The sequence below is a fragment of the Theobroma umbraticum genome, unplaced genomic scaffold (genome assembly GCF_002168275.2).
Source record: "Theobroma umbraticum cultivar Fairchild unplaced genomic scaffold, ASM216827v3 scaffold_4.1, whole genome shotgun sequence".
Lineage (NCBI taxonomy): Eukaryota > Viridiplantae > Streptophyta > Magnoliopsida > Malvales > Malvaceae > Theobroma > Theobroma umbraticum.
Window position 1 is genome coordinate 5,145,460 of NW_018397258.1, and position 20,577 is coordinate 5,166,036.

At 32.9% G+C, this 20,577-nt stretch overlaps 2 protein-coding genes across 2 annotated transcripts; both read right to left on the bottom strand.

Annotated features, from left to right (window-relative positions):
* Window positions 1–66: 66 nt before the first annotated feature.
* RSH1 (RELA/SPOT homolog 1) lies at window positions 67–8,774 on the bottom strand. The gene is made up of 24 exons (XM_021424283.2): window positions 8,433–8,774; window positions 7,998–8,188; window positions 7,317–7,487; window positions 7,137–7,202; window positions 6,942–7,034; window positions 6,726–6,857; window positions 6,496–6,597; window positions 6,346–6,423; window positions 6,198–6,269; window positions 4,737–4,844; window positions 4,460–4,557; window positions 3,914–3,974; window positions 3,747–3,809; window positions 3,607–3,663; window positions 3,414–3,515; window positions 2,981–3,139; window positions 2,742–2,873; window positions 2,555–2,641; window positions 2,394–2,465; window positions 1,853–1,939; window positions 1,306–1,762; window positions 862–923; window positions 704–772; window positions 67–519 (listed from the first exon to the last, which is right to left on the bottom strand). Exons 1-24 carry the CDS (start codon window positions 8,455–8,457, stop codon window positions 415–417), a joined length of 2,649 nt encoding a protein of 882 aa, XP_021279958.1. The 5' UTR covers window positions 8,458–8,774; the 3' UTR covers window positions 67–414.
* Window positions 8,775–14,780: 6,006 nt separating this feature from the next.
* LOC110414347 (putative serine/threonine-protein kinase PBL6) lies at window positions 14,781–18,158 on the bottom strand. Its single transcript, XM_021425479.1, has 9 exons — window positions 18,019–18,158; window positions 17,343–17,922; window positions 16,981–17,078; window positions 16,089–16,708; window positions 15,857–16,017; window positions 15,709–15,773; window positions 15,394–15,529; window positions 15,147–15,293; window positions 14,781–15,046 (listed from the first exon to the last, which is right to left on the bottom strand). Exons 2-9 carry the CDS (start codon window positions 17,670–17,672, stop codon window positions 14,978–14,980), a joined length of 1,626 nt encoding a protein of 541 aa, XP_021281154.1. The 5' UTR covers window positions 17,673–17,922; window positions 18,019–18,158; the 3' UTR covers window positions 14,781–14,977.
* Window positions 18,159–20,577: the final 2,419 nt, after the last annotated feature.

Below are 20,577 nucleotides of genomic sequence, written 5' to 3' on the forward strand. Positions count from 1 at the left end.
AGATTGAGCTAATTCACTATCCAGGGGCTGTAGTATCAGCTGATGTCAAGAAGCAAAACAAAAATCTAAGAAATGAAAATGATGAGGGAGAATAGTTTATTCATATGAAACAGTTACAAACTTGTTTAAGTGTTTTCCAGTGTATACTCATCCTTTAGTACAAGTATCTTTACAAGGGTATACTCAACTCTAACCATCTCTTTTCTTCTATATACAGTGCCCCGATCCAGAGTCAGCTTACTTCGCTCCTGGTTTATTTGGTTATGATCATCTAACAAATAGATGAGGACTATGGACTAAAAAGGCAAAATTACTATAGAACAGTAGGTCTTAAGCTCTATGGGGGACAAAACTTCATACCCAAGCTTGCAACTGCTGGGTCAACTAGTTGGATTTATTGGATCCATTTTTGAATTAGCACTCAAGAAGTTGGTCATTTTGTATTGAGCTTGGCCAGCTGCAACCAATAGACCATCCCAGAACACCCAGTATTAGATCCACCCTTGAACAAGCATTAACCTGAGAAAGAACCGTGCAGTTCCTTGTATCAGTATGGAATTCATCTCATGACATTTAAAAAGTATAAACTCTCTCTCTCTGTCTCTCATACATGTGCACATACAGACACAAGGTGCAAAAGAAAAAAACGCAAACAAGGAAGAGGAGAAACAAAATTGAATTAAAAGTAGATCTGACACAGTACCAAAATTTCAAGGTCGGCTTCAACATGAAATAAAATTACAGCCATCCCCCTTCCTCTATCAATCTCAGCCTGAAAATAGCAAGTAAAGATGTTATGGAACTAGCAAAGACTTAACAATCAGATGTAAACTATATGATAGATGAATTTAAATCACTCACCACACAGGAGCATACGGTGATGCCTACCGCTGCCAATGCTGTTGTGACCTCAGCCATTATTCCTAAAATCATATTAGCAAATTAAAACATTTAGCCAGAAAAAAAAATGAAAACAGTTTGATTTAAGTGAATAGTCTGCAAAATGATGGCATCCTAAATCTAAATGCTCTGGTTAGAATATCCACGAGGCAGCTATAAGACTACCGTTTATAGAAATAGCTTGGTAGGATGATCCACAGTTCCTCCGGCATTAGAGGACAGTTATTGAGTAGTTTGCTGGGATCCCTACCTAATTTTCCCAGTTCCCGCCAATCCTATAAGAGCCTACTTCCTCCAATTGTTTGTATTTGTATGCCACTAGCATCAACATGCCACTTATAATGGAAAACCTCTTATCAAAAGCAAGTTTAAAATAATCATTATCATAATTACCAAAAGATTTACCTCTGCGGTCGATGCAGACAACAGAAAACCACTGGATAGAATGTCCTTCAAGATTGTGCCATGAAGCAATTTTACTGGCTTGCCAACATTCCAAACCAGGCAAGACCTCCTTGTGTGGTGGAATGTTTGCAGGTATCATATTTGCAGCACCATTGCCCAGTGATAACAAGTCCCCATTGGCCTTCAAACTCACCTGCTGCATATGTTTGTTATGCTTCCCATTGACCTTAGGGGCCCAAATACTTCCATTTTTTGCCATCAAGGCATCTTCACAACTTCTCCCTGGGGATGAAAAGTCCACAACATTCCTTAGGATCTTCTGCCATAGAGGTTTGCTGCATCGGGAAATATGTGAGGGCTCTTCCAATTCACTCTCCTCTTCAGAGTCAGCAATGAAGTCATTTACCCTATCTGTTGTTATTTCAGCAGCAGATAGGGCAGCTTGCTCCCTCAAGAACTAATTATAAGTAGTTATTTAGACAATCAGCGAAGTGACGATTATGAAAGAAAAATATAGATAATTCATACTGCATGCAATTCAACCTACTTTCATAATTTTGTGCCTGGCACTATGTGTTTTAGCATGTTGCAACCACTGCTTATGCCTTTGAAAAGCTGATTTGCTTGAGAGAGCCTGGACAAGAGGCAAAGTTGTAAACTATGAAAAGAACAGGGTTATTGCTTGTGCAAAAATAACCTATAAATCAATACTGCAACCTGGTGAATTTAAAATAGACAGAAAATGAGAACACAGATAAGATTAGCCAACAGCAATAACTAGATTTTTGTAAGTACTTCAACCATTAAACTATGTCTCTTCTATTCTGTCACAACCGACAAACTAGAAAATACACATCTCTTCAATAATAGGTCGAATGACCTAAATCATGCAACAATACTCTGAATTTGGTGGCCCTAACTGCTAGTTTCAGATTTTTCAAAGAAAAAGAAATGCAAATATTACATATATTTTTTTAATGCATAGGAGATACAGGTTATCCCACAATTTAAACATGATGAAGGAAACATGTTTGATTATAAGTTCAGCAAAATGGAAAAGTATTGGACAATAGCCAATATATACTGACATTATAGGTGATAATCTCCACAACTTCTGCATTGGCAAGTACATGCATAGGAGAAACAAGATTTCCATTGACCTGCAATGAGAAGATCAAGCATTAAACTTGTGCCTTTTGTTATAGGCTGACACGTAATCGGAAAATAATGCCATGAAAATACAAGATACCTTTGCGCCCACCATTTTGTTTCCAATGTCGGTGTGTATCATGTAGGCATAGTCAATGACAGTAGCCCCTCTAGGCAAATTTTTAATCTGTCCATCACATAAAGAATTTATCAAAACACTAGCACTCAGATTTTTAAAATTTTTTAGCAAAAATAAAGCAGAAGTTTTGGTATGTGAATTATATTACCTCTCCCCTTGGGGTAAAGACAAAGATACGGCTACCTAAGAGATCCCTGGTTATGGTATCAACAAATTCTCTAGAACTCATGTTGCCAACAAACTCCTCTTGCCATTCTCTAATAGCATTGAGCCAACCAACCTGGAGAAAAGAAAGGGCTTTATCCATCTTGTCAGGGGAATTTAAAAGGTGTCAAGGAATCCCTTCAAGGATGATTCATCACAATTTATCAAGGAATCTATGTATACCCTGAGTGCTATGTTTGCATTGTTAAGACAAACTGTCTTCCCTCTTGAACTTCTACCATTTGGCACCGCATGCCCAACTAGGCCAGTAACAAAGACTCTACCACTATAATGAGCAGCAATGCCCCTCTCAGCTATCAAATCCATCTCTTCAGTTCTAATCTGCAAGAAATCGACAAAAATATTTAATCAAATATGTTGCAAATTTATAAAAATCAGACTAAATTACAATGAGCATCACTCGCACATTCATCTTTTAATACATTATTAACATATGTGAGTCAGTAATTTATTACTTGAATATTCATCAAAAGATTCAAAATTGTTTGGAAAGAGCTTAAGGATATTCTGGCATTAAAAATTTCAATTCAAATAATTTAACTCAGCAAAAAGTTGTTTCTGAAATGGCTGAAAGGAACATTGAGAATTCAAGAACCTGAACTTCCAGGCGAAACATGCTTTCATACAAAAATGGAATTACAGTTGTATGAAGACTTTGATAGCCATTAGGCTTTGGTGTGGCTATGTAGTCCTTCATCTGTTCAAAAGCACACCAATATTTATAAAAAAAATATCAATAATCTAATATTGAAAAGACAAACCAAAAGAGGAGAAAGAAGGATACATACAGCTCTAGGAACAGGAGTCCAGATACCGTGGACCAACCCAAGAACATGGTAGCAAATCTGCACAGAGCAAACACAATTTTTACATAAGTACAGATGCATTCTAAGACAACTAAGTAGTTTGCATTGGCACAAAAATTCACCGTCTGTGGACTACACAAAGGTCCAACTCCAACAGATGGCTTTGGTTTTATGATCATACGAAGCTGGTTACAAGCAACAGGAATCAATGTGTCAATAAGCCAAACTAACCCATTAAAAAAGTATCATTTTAGATGTCAAGAGGGTTCAAGGCAACGTCAGAACATACCTGGGCAATTTGGTTAACCTCACTGATTGAACCCTTAGCTTTGAGCACAGATTTGTAAATACTGTGATCCAAAACAAAACTTACATATAAGGAAATCTATCACTCAAAAGCCTGCCAAACAAGCCTTCAAAAGCCATCATAAAGTGGTAAGGAAGGCCACAGGAATTCAAACACCATTTTCAATATAGATATTCAAATGATATCTTATGTCTTGCTAAATCTAACTGTCTTTGGGTCAAATGGCATCTCCTCTCCCCTTTGGGTCACCCCACAAAACTAACTTAAAACCCATTGGTAGCTTATTTCTACGACACACCCAATTACTCGTATGTAATCCCCATAAGGCATATATATATATGTATATGAAGGCACAGCTTGAAATTTTGCATCTTGTTCTTCTCTGCTTCTAATAAACCTATTCAGTCATAGATAGTCGACATAAAACGCAGCTTGATATTATCCTCAAAACTTCCAGCCATGAGTATCATGAGGAAGAGAACCGAATCGAAATGAACAAACGGGCAGAAAAATGACTCAAGGCTTCACCTGTATGGTTCCTTGCACACGGCATGAATTTCAGTTTTAAGAGTCATAAGGTCCAGGAATTGATCATTCTCAATCTTTTTCATCAAAATTTTATCTGCCTAGTACCCAAAAAAAAAAAAATCACAACTAATCAGATATATATCAGTTCAAGAACCTCAATACTTCACACTTTCATAAAGTAGATTATCAACATTGAACTACCATGTCAATTATCACATAGATAATATTTGTATAGCTCTACTTAAATTACTGTTGAGTAAAATAGAACAATGTTTACCTCCACGAGCTCTTTTTCATGTTCTTTATAGAGGTCTGAAACTCTTCTCTTCACTTTGGCATAATCTTCAGGATTTGTGTACATGAAGGATAAATTTTCAAGTTCAGACTGCAAAAAGTAATCAGATTATTTGTTAACATGATTATTATCCAGCAAAAGGATGTAATGTATCAGCAGCTGAGACACAACAAAGATAAAAGACAGAAATATATTATCATCACTCTTTATAGAACTGTGGAAAATAAATGCAAATGAGCAATCAAATTCTTCATATATCAGCAGCTTTGACACACCATAATACATGTTCAACATAACCAGCATACATAGATCTTACTAGATGGTACAGAATAAGAAACCTAAATGCAAACAATTATAAAGTATATTTATATAAAATGAGATAACCAAGTGCTTGTTTGTCCTAGCTTTTTTTTAGCTTAAAAGCTATTATGAAGCTCTTATAAAAAATAATAGCTTTTAAAATTAAGCTAATGCTGTTTGGCAAAATAAATTATATAAGCTCTAATTTTGGTTAAAATTATTATTAAGGGTATTCCTACCATCTTCAATCATCAAATAAACCAAAGCAGAACAAGTCTGTTTCGAGTTTATATATGATTTCAAATGTTAAAATAAAAAAAAATCCATAAAGAAACAGAACAACTCTCAAATTTGTATAGTATTAATAATATTAGTTTTTTTGGTGAAGAAAAGAGAGAACCTTTAAATAGTACCTGAATACAGCTTTGAATTCTAGGTCTTCTTTTCTCTTAATTTTGTAAGAACAAAAAAACCCTGAATTTTGTTATTCTATTGCTAAGTCTTCTGTTTTTTTAGTAGTCTTTGTAGAGAGAGGTAGAGAAAAGCAAATCGCGATTTTGCGCTAGAGAAAGGTGATTTGCAAAGGGAGGGAGAGGAGAGGGAGATTGATTGAGAGAGAGGGTATTTAAAGAAAAGCTGGTGTATTTTTAGAAAAAGAGAAAAGAAAGCTCCTCTTTGGAGCTTTTCTTTCAGCTCTTATTTTTTTTTTTTTTTGTTCTTTAAAAAAAGATGATTTTTTTTTAAGAGATTTTCAAAAATCCTATTTGGCTTGACTTCCGCTTTTAAGAGGTAAATAAGCTGTAAAAAACCAGGCCAAACAGGCACTAAATGCTTGATCTTTATTAATACAATGCCATTGTGTTTTACTGTATAAATCTTAGCATTACATAAAAATATTATAAATTCCACCTAAAAATTAACATCAACTATTTCAAATAAGAAGTTAATTAAGGAGTTTAAATGCGAAGGTTTAAAAGTGGGAAACAAATCTAGATCAATAAACTTAGAATTTTAAAAGCAAAGAATGGAAAATTTGTGCTTACAGTGTCTGGATTTGTCAGCATCATTTAAACACCAAAAATTATGTTGAATCCATGAGCATAAAATGGAAATTGTATTTTCGAAAGAAGCATAAGGATGTACCTTGATTTGATACATTCCCAACAACTTTGCTAGAGGAGCAAAGACCTGCAATGTCTCCATTGCAATGCTGGACTGAAATGAAACAATAATGTTAAACAGAATAAGTAAATGGTCTATTACTAGGTAAGGTTAAACTCATACCACCAACCTGTTTATGCGGAGGCATGTGTGAAAGAGTGCGCATATTATGCAATCTGTCAGCTAATTTAACAATGATGACACGAACCTAAGAAGGAAACATTTGGTTAACACATTAATTTCCATAAAAACATCATTAAGAGAGAGAGAGAATCATCACCTCCTCTGTCATGGCTAGAAACATCTGCCGTAGGTCATCAGCTTTCACATCTTTTACTGAATCATTTTCATTCTTATACTTCAATTTTCCCAACTTGGATACCTGATCAGGAAAAAAGATAAAAGAAACCAAAATAAGCCAAAGCAAACTAGAGAGATTTGTCTAACATGACATTCAAGCTAGAACAGACAAATGCAGTAATAATATCCATTAAAGTATAAACAAAGAACCTTAGTCTCTCCTTCTACAATGCGGCGTACCGTAGGACCAAACTCCTCCTCTATTCTTTCAAATGTAACAACATTTGTATCTTCCACAGTGTCATGTAGCAATCCAGCTGCAATAGACTCCCAATCCAATTCCTAGAATAATAATTTAGTCAAGTTAGTCTTCAGATCACAATGCAGAAAACAGTTTCCAATGAGAGCATACTTCTAACAACTCACAAGTTCTCCAAGAATGCGTGCAACTTCAACTGGATGAATGATAAAAGGCTCTCCACTTCGTCTCTTTTGGCCATCATGTGCCTCAAAAGCTAGCTGTACCAAATAAAAAACAACTTTTAGGTATTACCACAATATCAAAGAGATATTTTTTTAGAAAGTGCAAGATAACAATATTTTGCAAATCAAAGGCCTTACCCTGAGAGCGTTGTAAACCAATTCCAACTCTTTAGGTGAAAGGTATGATATAGTAGGCTTCAGATCCTAATGCAATTATAGCAATAATCAGTATAAGTTTGTACATATCATGGTAACAGCCTTGCTTGCGGAATAATCAATATTGTTATAGACACTAGGTTAAAAAACAGTCAATTGTACCTCCCACAACCTTTCAGGAGAAACATCATCAGATCCCTCTGAAGAGACAGATGAAGAACAATGCAACTGCCATCTTTTACAACCAACATGAAGCAAGCTTGACTTGAAGAGTTTTCCGAGCAGTACAAACTCGGAAACATCTGTTGAATAGCATCCTCCTCCATCAAGAGCCTGATGAAAACAAAAGAACGAACCAGCACTAACATTATCACCTATGCATGCGATTTGTACAAAAGTCATAAATATAGCAACATAATTTGAATAAAAGATGAATATTCCACCTAATTGGCCTAATATTAACAATTTTTTCGATATGTGTTATCCCTGAATTCAACCCACTCCAATTTTAAATTCATACACCAGCAAGGAACTTTTGAACGATTCCCAGCACTGAAGAAACACACCCACTTACAGTCAATCCAAACTCAACAAAACATTTCATATTTGTCAACCTAACAAACCTTCCTAAATAACAGTTTCCAATCAGATTGGACGGAAAATTACAAGAATCATAATTCCTATTCTCAAACCACAACATCAATTATAAGTCAAATCAACTAAAAAACATTATAGGCAATAAATTCAATCTAACATCATCTGCAGTGCAAAACATATCTTATCAAACTTTGAGAGTCTACGAATCTAACATATACAAAGAGGGAAAAATAAAAATAAACTCACAGATTTGATCCGATTTCTACTTCCATAGCGGGCGTAGGCAAAGGAAGAAGAATGAGAAGGATTGGCAGTGCTGGCAAGGAATCCAGTTAAGACCCTTGGAGCTTTCCAAGCACACGAAAGCACGCTACAATCATACCTTCCACTTCCTTCCCCTTTCGTTAACTTGCATATATTCACGCATTCAACAGAAACTGCAATCAAATGAAACAAAAACCAAACAAAGGCAGAAACATAAGTGAATAAATAAATAAAGCATAAAATGAATTGTTCACTCTTTCGGCTGGTTAAAATTAAAACTAAGTCGAAATTTGTGAAGGAAATAAGCACTGGAGAACTGAAATTCCGCTATTTTTCCAACATTCGTTATCAGTAGCCAAACAAGAAACATAGTTAAATCGGAGAGAATAGAAAAAAAAAATAAAAACTGAAACGCACCGGATAAGGAAGGAGCAGAGGCCATGTTTGCAACAGCAGAGTAATCTCATTGAATCGAGCTAGGCATTAAACAGCAACTCAATCATCAAACACATCAGAGGTAGAGAAAGAGTTTTTGCGGAACAGAGCTGAGAGAAAATAAATTCGAGGATTGTCTCATTCGGCTTCGAGTTTCGAATTCGAGAAAGCGTTACGGCTTTTTTTTTTTTTTCCTTTTTTCGCTTTCTTTTAAATTTGGTTTGTGCGCAGTTAAGAGCTGGATATTGGACCAATAAACGATGGATTTGAAGCAAGGAAGGTGAAGAGATAATCCGGAGAGAGAAATATGAGAGATAGTGAAGCCACACAAAAATACCCTTCCATTTAGATATTTCTATCTTTCATTTTTTTTATTTTTTATTATCTGGTTTTATTGGAAGCTTTTAATTTAGGCTTGGTAGTTTCTAGGTGAAATTTTTCATGAGTTAAATAATTTTATTCGGGACTATGTTAATGACGTTGCAATTTTACGCCATCAAATTATGGAGCCGACACGTACACAATTTATATTGCAAAGCCACGTTTTTATGCATTTTGATTGACGATTATGCCCTTTCTATGCAATATTTTCTCTCTTTTCCTTTTTTTTTGTGTTTACCACTTGGAAGGTCTAGAAATTACAATTACACGATCGCCAAATTTCAATATTTAATGATTTTTTCAAACTATTGATAATGATTTTTTTTTTTGAATGGCAAGTGATCATAAACAGAGCCAATTAAAGTAATACAAAAAAACTGTCAAAGACAATTTAAAAAATTGACTTACAAAAAAATCACAATAATAGAAAGAAAAAATCAACATAAATTCAAAATTTTACAAACTCAATAAAGTGAACTAATGAGATGAACAGAATAAAGACTAAACACTTTTATTTTTTTATACAAGATTAAAACAAAATTGAAAAATGATTGAACCTGATAGTTTTAGTTTTTGCAAGCCTATCAATTAGAGTGTTTACCTTTCTATTAATGTGAGTGAAGGTTAGATCCTTAGAACTTGTTTTGAACGTTTTAATATAGTTGGATAAAAACAGAACAGAGTTATGGTCAAATGACCAAATGATAACATTCTTGAAGTCACTTTCAACAAGAATCTTAATTTACTTTTTTTTTAAATATCATTATTTAAGATATTAAAATTTACTCTTTATCAATGATCAAAAAATCAATTGAGACATGATATCTTATATGAACACTTTTATAATTAAAATTGGTTTATCAATTCAAAAACTCGTGTTTTGCATTAAAACAGGTTTAGACGTAAATTTATAGCAATTAGTTGGATTGAAAGATATACATTGGGCGCAGCGAGATTCAACCAGATTGACAAATCAAAATTTGTTTGCACGATAATAACGTTAAAAGTGGAGAGTTGGAAGCAACACGTGCCTTCCTGCTGCCTTGCATGTTAATCTCTTCATTGGTTAAAAGACGGAAATGGAAAATTGCTTATTGTTGCCTGATTGACTGACTTATGGTTATAGACTAGACTTTTTCGCAGTCTTTATTTTGCATGTCTCTCATTTCAACTTTGATTATTTTCCTTCTCAGGGTTTTCTCATTGGCTGAACTTATGATCAAGTTTGCTATATAAAGATAAAATCATAATTATATTATCAATATAATATGAAAAAAAAATGGTTTCTGAAATTGCTTGGAAGTACTAGCTTTAGCATTTACTGATTAGGTAAGGGAATTTAAGAGAAATTCAAAGCGTAGCACCGCAAAGGACAATTCAAAGTCTCAACTTGAATCGTTAATTGGTTTACTAATAAACCATTTATTCATTTTTTGTACATATTGGATAATTTTTTTAACAATTTTATATTTTTTTTTCAAATTATAAAAGGCAAGACATAAAATATGTATTCATTTTTTAATATAATATTTTAAAAAATCTCAAAATTATGTAAGAAAATTTAAATAAATCTTTATATTTTAATTACACTCACTCAAGTTCTTATACCTGTATTTTGAATCAAATAAACTATTATTTTTTTATTTTTAGTTAAACAAACTTTTATTATTAATGATTAACTTAGTTAAAATATCATTTCTCTTTTTATATAACGTGATATTAATATGATATGTTAATATATCATAATTAATGATGATGTGATATATTAATAAATCATAATTAATAATAAAATGATATATTAATTAAACATAATAATATAATTATATAATATTTTTTAACTTTCACATCAACACTATATTAGTATTATGTGGATAAAAAATTATAAATATCATTTTCATTGATGAAAATTAATCAATTATTCATCATAAGGGTTTATTTTACTTAAAGTAAAAGTATAAGATATTGATTAAACATAATAAAAAATAAGAACTTATTTAAAATTTTTTAAATAATTTAAGTGTTTTTTTAATATTATGTTTTTTTAATTTAATTTAGAATAAGTGGTGAGTGTATTACTACAACGAAGAAAGTACAATGGTAACTAAAACCCATAAATTCCATTAATTAAGTTATAATTAAGAAAATTAATAATTTTCCAACTTGAAGTGGTAGTTAGGAGTGGGCAACGGTCGGTTGGAACCGTCCAACCGACCGCAGCCGTCGTTTTGTAACCGATGGTTGTTTTTGCCAACCGTCGGTTGTTTTTGCAACTGTCGGTTGTTGCCGATCGGCCTCGTCGGCTGATCGACTCGATCGTCGGGGGGAATCCTTTCCCCGAACCGACCGAAAAAATCGAGCCTCCCCGGCTACCCATGGCCCACCCCTACTATTTCCCCCGACCCCCCCCCCCCCGACTCCTGATTGTTGTGTTGATTTGAATGATTTCCCCTGGCGCGCCGGCCCCCCTCCCAGGCTCTCAGCCCCCCCCCCCCCGACGGACCCGACTTGATTCCCCCGACCCCCCTCCACTCCTACCGATTCCCGCCGGCCCCCTTCCCACGAGTCCCAATTCCCCCTGCCCCCCTCCCAAGAGTCCCGATTCCCCCCTCCCGGCCTGGGCTGCCCCCCCTCCCAGTCTCCCACGAGTCATTTTAGCCATTAATCTTTAACCATTTTAGCCCATAGATCATAGTTCAATTCAACCCATTTTAGCCCAAGTCAACTTAAGTCAACCCATTAATCTCATCATCAAAAATCGACCGAAACCGACCGAAATCGACTTTCTAAAAAATCGACCGAAACTGACTTATATCATTGCAGTTCGGTCGGTTATATCCCAAAAATTTTTGGTCGGTTTTGACTAAAAATCGACCCGAAACTGACCCATGCACACCCTTAGTGGTAGTGGAGGTAAATATGGTATTTTCCATTTTGATTGAAAATGTGAGTGGAAAAGGAGAGGTCCACCGGCCTGAGCCATTTGCGCTGTCTGTCCTTTCATCCAACGCGCGGATGTTTGGGGAATCCAAATAGTCGTGACGGAACCATCTATTAACCATTAGTATGCCAAGATCACCGGGGGTGGGGTATGCGGAGAAGGGATAATATTTTATGCGTCCTAAGGTTTATTTTTAAATTTTTTTATTATTTAATTATTAAAAAATTATTTTGTTAAGAGTTCTGATCTTTTTAATGATTGACAGTTATGAATTTCAATCATAAAATTACAGCTTTTTTTTTCCTTTTAACAAATAAATGGTAGATTTATACTGTGCGTCAAAGTCAAAGGAGGATATATTGTATCATATGATTTATATTTTGAGTTAAATAAATTTTTATTTTTTTATTTTGAGTCACATAAATTTTTATAATAAATTATTAACTTAATTAAAATATCATTTATCATTGTATGTCACATGATACTAACATGATATGTTAATATATCATAATTAATGATAATGTAATTTATTAATTTGACATAATAACATGATTATATGATATTTTTTCCTCTCTACATCAATACTATATAAGTGTCATATAAATATGAAATGATAAATATTATTTTCATTAATGGGAATCATGATGGATTCTCCTTATGTGACATGGCCCCCAAAACTTTTAAAAATTTTTAAATTTTTTATATATTCTATTAATGACTCCTTCAAAATGATTTTTATTTAATAATTAATGTAAATAAAAAATAATAAAATGATTTCACATATCTCACTCAACTTTAATTTTTTTTCAATTTATATTATTATATTTATATTTATTTATTTATTTATTTATTTATTTATTTATTTATTTCTATTCAACTTGTTCATATGTTATAGGTTTTTATAATTTTCTTTCTCAAATTTCTATAAACCATTGCCCGTACTCTTTCTCTTTCCTTTTTGTTATGTAATATATGGTATCTACTTTTTACTTCTGATGTTATTCTTTTTTATGTTATGTAGATTTTATTTTTTATAATTTTAATATTTAAAAATTAATAAATTATTATATAATTTTTAAATATAAGTTATAGTGTTACATTATTACTTACAATTTTATCAATATATTATTTTTTTAATTAATGTTGATTATGTAAGAAGAATTAATTTGAGTATATTTTTTTATATGCTTTACGTTTTATATTTAGTTGAAATTAAATTATCTTAAATATATAGTATTTAAATAATTCTAATTATATAAAGAGAAATTATTAATCTTATATATCATTTTTAACTATTTATATTTTACAAATTATAATTTTATATTTAGTTTCATAATTCTATTATCAGTATTTTTATAGTTGATTGAATGTAACATATTAGCTTTTTAAAATTTTAAACCATTATTCTTCTATATTTGGCTCCCAGACAAAATTTGGCTGACTTAGTCCTTGATAGGAATTAGTCGATCATTACTCATAAGGATTTGTTTAATTTAAAATAAAAATATAAGAGATTAACTAAACGTAATAAAAAAACAACTTATTTAATTTTTTTGAATAATTTAAGTGTTTTTTGAGTATAATGTATTTTTTTTTCTTTTCTTAAATTAATTTAGAATAAGTGGCGTGCCTATTACTACAATAAGTATAATGGTAATTCAAATCTGTAAATTCCATTAATTGAGTTATAATTAAGAAAATTAATAATTTTCCAACTTCTAGTGATAGTCGAGCTAAAGATGGTATTTTCCATTTTGACTGAAAATGTGAGTGGAAAAGAAGAGATGTGGCTTCCTGATCTATTTGCAAAGTCTTTCCTTTCATCCAATGTGCGGGTGTTTGGGGAATCCAAAGTGTCGTAACGGAACCATCTATTAACCATTGGCATGCCAAGATCACTGGAGGTGCGGCCTGCAGGGAAAGGGTCATATTCGATGCTTCCTAAGGTTCAGTTGTGGCTCTGCGGCGGAATCAAAGTGGTTGGCATTTTTCATGGTTCTACCAGATGCTTTGTTCACAACGAATTCAATAGTTTTTCCCGGAAATTTAGAACATCCGAGGAAACAACACTGTTTGTTTTCTTTAAGCATGATGAAAACAACAGGCATTTTCTAAGTCTACAAGATTTGCACAATAACTATGCGTTTTGCCTATGAAACAATAGGTGTTGATGAAAGCAATAGAGTTGCACAACAGGCATTGTGGAATTTGGCCTAAGTTGAGGTAATGTTTCATAGTGGCCGGGGCTAAGGGCCTAAAAGTAAACAGCATTTTAAGCCATTACTAGTATAAAGTTTCCAAGGCTTTTAATTTGGATCTGGTAATTGGACAAAATAATCAATCCACAGAGTGTTCGTAATGGACGGATCAAAGGTGAGAAACCTCCCCGCCCCCCCCTTTTTTTTTTTTGGCCAAAGAGGTGAGAAACCATTGACTACTTATCTCTTTCATGGTTAATGGAGTTTGGGTTTGGCGAATAAAATTAGCAAAGGAGTCGTTTGAATGAAGTGCGGAAGTTATATAGCCAAATTGCTCAAGCAATCATGTTAAGATTAATTGAATAATTAATACTAGTATGAATTTTCAAAAATTTTTTCAATAAATTCTTAATAATCTTTTTACAATACAACTAAATTTAAGTTGTACGACGGTGATAATTTTATTACATAATAATTTTTTGAACTTGGAGGGTGAAAATTCCAATACTAAATCTGTCATCCGAAGGATCAATAGAAAGAACCATGGATATGAAAGCTTAATTAAAAGAAAATGTAGTCTGTGTTATCAACGGTAATAGGTCATGTTTCTTGGTTGTATGCTGGTATTCCCTTTCATTTGCTTCAAAGAACAGGGGAAGATGGTGAAGCTTTCTCAGAAGTCAATGCAGTTAACCTTTTTAATTTGATCAGAGCTCGTCGGAATAGTTTGCTTTTGACGCTACATGAACAAAGTATAGTAAGTCAAGAAAGATGATAATAATGTATATATTCATTCAACCACTCGCATTGAAAAATCGATGATCAGTAGGACATAATACAAAAGGGGAAAAGGGGGAAGTAACATTGCTCTAGTTCTTGTCCTTCTTCCCTAGTGTCAATGATAAACAGATGTTTGAAGCTTTCCTCGGTTTTCATTTTTGTAAAAAGTGCCAGCCAATTGAGCCTTTTCCTTTTGGGGTGCTGACCTTGAAAGAATTTCTGGTTCCTCTTTACATGCTGCTGTCTGATGGAGATGTTTGCATAGCGCAAAACTGCTCTGCTTTAAGAAGGCAGATTACCTGTCGATTGGGGATAAAGAAGCAAGTGATCATTTATAGGCTATAGCTTAAATCAAGGAAGGATTCTGCAGCAATAACAAGGTGGCCATCATAAATATACCTGAGTCATGTAGGGCCGTGAAATTGGCTTAGTCCTTGTACATGCAGTTGCAGCAGCCATCACTCTGTAAATCCCATGCATGTCCGAGAAATCTGAGTCTTCCTCCAATAGCTCATGGAACTTTCTTTTCAGCATCAATGGCCGGGCCTGCCAAAATCCCATATGTTATGGCATAGATGAGGCTGATATAGAAAAAAAAAATAAAGAATTTCTGAGCAGATCAAGCTGATGTTAATAGACTACTAACCCACTCAATTAAACTTTTGTCATCCTCAGGGGCTGACGTTCTGCAAAACAGTCTCAAGAGCAGAACTCCGAACGATAGGACATCGCTTTTCACCAACGCCATTGATTCATGGCATAAAGGATCCACGACGATGCACCTTTAATTATCAACAAAAGTTGCTTTTAAGTAATTACCCAATAAAAGAAAGTTGCCCTTAATGATTGACAGTAAGGTATACATGTCGGACTTCAGTCAAAATATATCTGAATGTTATAAAAGTGAATGTCTTGGAATAATGAGGCAATCTGACTTCCTTTGCTGAAAGCACATGCATACCTATTCTTGGAGTTTGATGACACTTGTTCATAACGAAGCCAGGTAGCCTTTCCGAAGCTGGAAATCTAGTAGAATTTAGAAAAAGAGCAGCATGATTAGAATACGAAGGTGATATCCTCATAATGGATTTGGTTTTAAGATATTTTACCTTGGGCTGCATATCACGCCCTAGAAAAATGTTGCAGGCTTTCAAAGCACCGTGTACAACGGGCCCTTGTGGACATTCTTCATGCATGTATCGAACACCATGTGCTATACCCATGGCAATCTTCAGTCTAGCCTGAAATTTCAACTCCCTTCCTCCGGAGCCTGCTAAAAAATGAAGCCTTTTGGAAAATTATTCGTAATGGAAATAACAACGGTAGGATTCTAGGACTAACCCCAAGTGTATCTGTCTAATGTCACTCCTTGTAGGAGAGGAAAGATTAAAATTGTTCCGTTTTCACTCTGATGGTAACCGGTCAGACTCATTATGTTCTTATGGTGCATAGACAAGGCCGCTCTTATTTCTGCTTCAAGAATGCTTCCAGAATATGCCGCAAATTCCTTTACCAATACAGACTGATTCTCAAAAAATCCAGTATAGGTGCCATAGTTCTTGTCCTGGTTATTCCAAGCCCTTGTAGAAAATCGTTTTGTTATTTGCACAATCACTTCCCAGCTTAGCTGCTCTGGCTTTTCTACCATAAAATTAGCCTCAGAAACTCTTGTGCTAACATTGCCTTTTGTTTCATTTTCTTTAAGTGGCTCACGCATTTTTTCCTGTTCAATTTCGCTACTTGTGCTTGGCCAATGACTAATGGATGGCTCCTCTCGTGATGTTGATCCCCTTATCAGCTTTGGAGACTTGGGATTATGTGTTACTTCCATGAGCGCTGAGCTTTCTGGCTCATCCCTTGCAATCAAGGGATTTTGAACTATGGTCTCTTCCGCATCACTAACCAATGTTACAGCACATTCAGTGCCACTCAGCCGGAAAGTCAAGTGTCTTGCAAAGGAGCTGCACGAAATAAACAAAAATTAACATCTAGCGTGGATTAACAACTGGGGCCAGAGTAATCCTTGCTTTCTCACAAACATCAGTTTATAGATTCACAGATTGTTTGACTTCCTAAGGCTCATTAACTATGGATGAAGAAACATTGTGAAACTTCATTGTATAATCTCTCCAAAGCCAGCTAATGACTATAGACAAAGCCATGATTTAATTTGTAGAACCAGACAGCACTAAGAGAAACTGGAAAAGGAAGAATAAAGGAATGAGGCAATAACCTATCTATGATAATCCAAGTGGCCCCCGCATTGCTTTCCTCTTCGGTTATGATATCCATTGGCTGGCAGCCTGCAGCAATCTTTACCTGAAACTTCACCTGCAATACAGAAAAGTTGGTGTGAAGAATAAAAATTAAAAGTATTGTAATGCACAAAATCAAGGGAAGTTTGACACGCTAATCACTCGGATAAAACTAAAACAAATCTGTTTCCCCACTTTTGTTTACGGTTAATTTTCGTTCCAGGAAATTGACTTGCTTAGAATAGATTGAGGGAAAAGCCTAACAACTTAAAGACTTGCCAAAGCCAAGTCAAAGTCAGTCACCAGTAATTGCAGTCATACGAACAGCTAGAAGACTTACTCCATTGCTTTTGCATCTTTCATAGAAAGGCTTGAAAATTCTCCGATAATCCTCCTTCCTTTGGCTGATCTCTTGGCGAAGGTATCTGATATACGAATATTCTTCACATGTACAATTACATTGATGATCTCCATGAAAGCCTCTACTGGAAGATGGTCCGGATCGATCCACGGAGAGAAGGGTGAGAACTAAAATTTCATCATCCGTATTACTCACATATTTCGAGGCCCTCCATAGTGGGGCGATGCCTGTCTTCTCGGTGGAGACTTTGTCTCCCTCTAAAACAACAATCGCTCTCTGCATGCTCTCCCTCCTTTTTCTAGTCGTCATTGTTACACGGCTTTGTGAACTACTCCAACTGGTAAACAGTAGTAATTGGGTTTGGATTCCTTCTTGTTTGGCTAGCTCTAACCTGAAAGCATATCTCTACCTCTGTTGCATTTATTTTGAAATGCAATGGCAGCCTTCTACATAGTTATTCTTGTTTTTAACGCCCTGTTCACTCTGAATATATCGGAAACTCGTGTCTTCTTCATTTGGCTCTACCATTCGCCTCTTCACAATTTGTCCGGACCCCAGCCTGAAAAGGAATAGTTAACAAGCGTATGAATTTAAATTTGTCCTTCCCAAAGACGTTAAAGATCTCAGATTTCTATACACACATGAGTTCAGTTACCTCCGAATAGTTCTAGCATGTAGTTTACAACTTTGAAAAGTGGGAAGGAGGATCAAACTAGGCTTTAGCTTAGGTGAATCAGAAATTCCACTATTCCTCTGCTTCCGAGCGACTGGCGAGAAGGGTGTATATTGCATAAGGCCAAATAATCGAGTAAGAATTTTGCGAATTTAAAATTATATTTTTTTTTATGTTTGTTGAAATCTCTACAACTTGATCCCGCCTACAAATATTTACAAAATGAAAATTTGGGGAAAAAAAAAAGAGATGCAAGATATTTTGCGAGTGAAACCCAATGCTTCGTATGAAATATCAAAGCTTTTTATTTATTTTAATAAAATACAATTTTATAGCAAAAAAAGTATCAGAAAAGTGACAAAGAAGGAGATTAGAATAATTTTTGAAATATTAAGCATCATGACATGTGAAAGAAAACAAATAATAATAAAGCAATGATTAAAGATAAGTAAAAAATAGATAAATGGTTAATAAGCGAATGATAATCGTATAAGTAGTAAAGTAAGATTGAAAATAGGTAAAAAATAAGCGGGTGGTAGAGTGAAGTTGAGAAACATTAAATTTTCATTTGACTTGATTTATTTTTAACTTATTTATCGTTTAAAAGCAAAAGTTGGACTAAATAAGATTTCGTAAAAAGTTCTTAAACAAAATAATTTTTTTAAAAAATAAAATCTGAAAAAAAGTAACTTTAAAAAAACTCCAATTAAGAGCTTTCTCTTCTCTTTTTTTTTTTTTAAAAAATATACCCATTTATAAAAAAAGCTATTTTATCCCAAAAAGATCCTCTCTCTCAAAATACTTCTTCCTTCTCTCCATATCGATCTCGATTTCCTTTTCTGCAAATCATCATTTTAAGGTTTTTTTTGTTCATACAAAAATTAAGAAAAAAAAATCTAAAATTCAAAATTACATTCAGGTATTATTATTTTTATCTTATTTTTTTATCATTTTTTTTACTTTAAAAACACTCTTTATTAGTTGATATTTCTCTGTTTATTGTTTGATATGACAATTATGTGATGTTTATCTATTTTTAACTTTTTTATTATGTATATAATATTTGATGATTATGATTGAAATAATTAATTAAATAAGTCAATAGTTATTGAGATAAATTAGATAAAAATTGAGATAATATTTGTTGATTATGGTTGTTGAGATAATATTGCTCATGGAGGTGAACTTTGTTGGTAAAGACGTCAATAGTTAAATATGATTTTACTGAATTATGACTACCACCTTGGACTTCTTTTACTTTTTCTTGAGTTCTCCTCCATTGTTAGGGTTAAAAGTTCTAGTAGTCGACTCACTACTTTCTTTCATCTCTCTTTTTTTTATTTCATTCAATTTTTTCTCTTAATTTTATTTATTTATTATTATTCAATAAAAAATTACTTAGGAATTATGTGTTAATTATAAATTATTTGTGAAACTCTTTTTTAATGATTTATTATTAATTATAAACTCTATGTTATATAAAAATCCTTTTTATATTTTCAAAATTTTATTTTAAATAGATAAAAAATAAAGTTAATTTTTTTTATTTTGAACCAAGAAATTCGTGATTAATAAAAAGTTATTTATTAAATACCCTTTCTACTAATTTTAACTAAAAAGTAGTTGTTTTACTAAACAGCTTATCTAAAAAAATAATTTATAACAATAAAATTTAGCAAATTACTTTAGCTTAATTTTGAAAATTATTATTTTTTATAAAAATTTTATAATAGCTTTTAAGTTTAATAAAAAAGCAAGACCAAACATGCTCTAAGTAAAAGAGAGCCAAAGAGAGAATTTAAAAAGAAGCTCTGGATGAGAATGTTTAAGCTTTGGAAAAAAAGAGGTCTACTCAAAGTCTGTAAATGAATTGTGACATTCTATAGATAGAGCATATTTGGTCTGACTTTTTTTTAACTTAAAAACTATTATAAAGCTTTTATGAAAAATAATAGTTTTTAAAACTAAGTTAAAGTTGTTTAATAAATTTACTTTTTATAAACTCTATTTTATAAATAAACTATTTGGCAAAACAACTTATATAAACTCTAATTTTAATTAAAATTACCACAAAGGGTATTGAATAAATAATTTTTTATTAATCACGAATTTCTTTGTCCAAAATAAAAAAATTAACTTATAATTTTTATCTATTTAAATTAAATTTTTAAAAATATTAAAAAGATTTTTATATAACATAAAGTTTATAATTAATAATAAATCATAAAAAAAGAGATGAAAGAAAAAAAGTAGTCGACTACTATAACCCTTAACCCTAACAATAAAGGAAATCCCCAAAAAAAAAAAAGTCTAAGATGGTAATAATAATTTAGGAAAATCACATTTAGCTATTGACGCTCTTACCAACAAAGTTTACCTTCATAAATAATATTATTTAAATAACCATAATCAACAAATATTATCTCAATTTTCATCTAATTTATCTTAACAACCATTGACTTATTTGATTAATTATTTCAATTATAATCATCAAATATTATATATATCATAAAAAAGTAAGAAAAAATAAGTGTCATATAA

What these genes read in the sequence shown, in the direction of transcription:
- RSH1 (XM_021424283.2), bottom strand. Translation starts at nt 8,457, where the DNA reads ATGGCCTCTGCTCCTTCCTTATCCG. An exon ending in GTGTGCAAGGAACCATACAG is followed by an intron (nt 3,975 to 4,459) that starts GTGAAGCCTTGA and finishes TTTGGATCACAG; the next exon opens with TATTTACAAATCTGTGCTCA. An exon ending in TGGAGATTATCACCTATAAT is followed by an intron (nt 1,940 to 2,393) that starts GTCAGTATATAT and finishes CCTCTTGTCCAG; the next exon opens with GCTCTCTCAAGCAAATCAGC.
- LOC110414347 (XM_021425479.1), bottom strand. Translation starts at nt 17,672, where the DNA reads ATGACGACTAGAAAAAGGAGGGAGAGCATGCAGAGAGCGATTGTTGTT. An exon ending in ACTTGGATTATCATAGATAG is followed by an intron (nt 16,709 to 16,980) that starts GTTATTGCCTCA and finishes TATTTCGTGCAG; the next exon opens with CTCCTTTGCAAGACACTTGA. An exon ending in ATTAGACAGATACACTTGGG is followed by an intron (nt 16,018 to 16,088) that starts GTTAGTCCTAGA and finishes ATTTTTTAGCAG; the next exon opens with GCTCCGGAGGAAGGGAGTTG.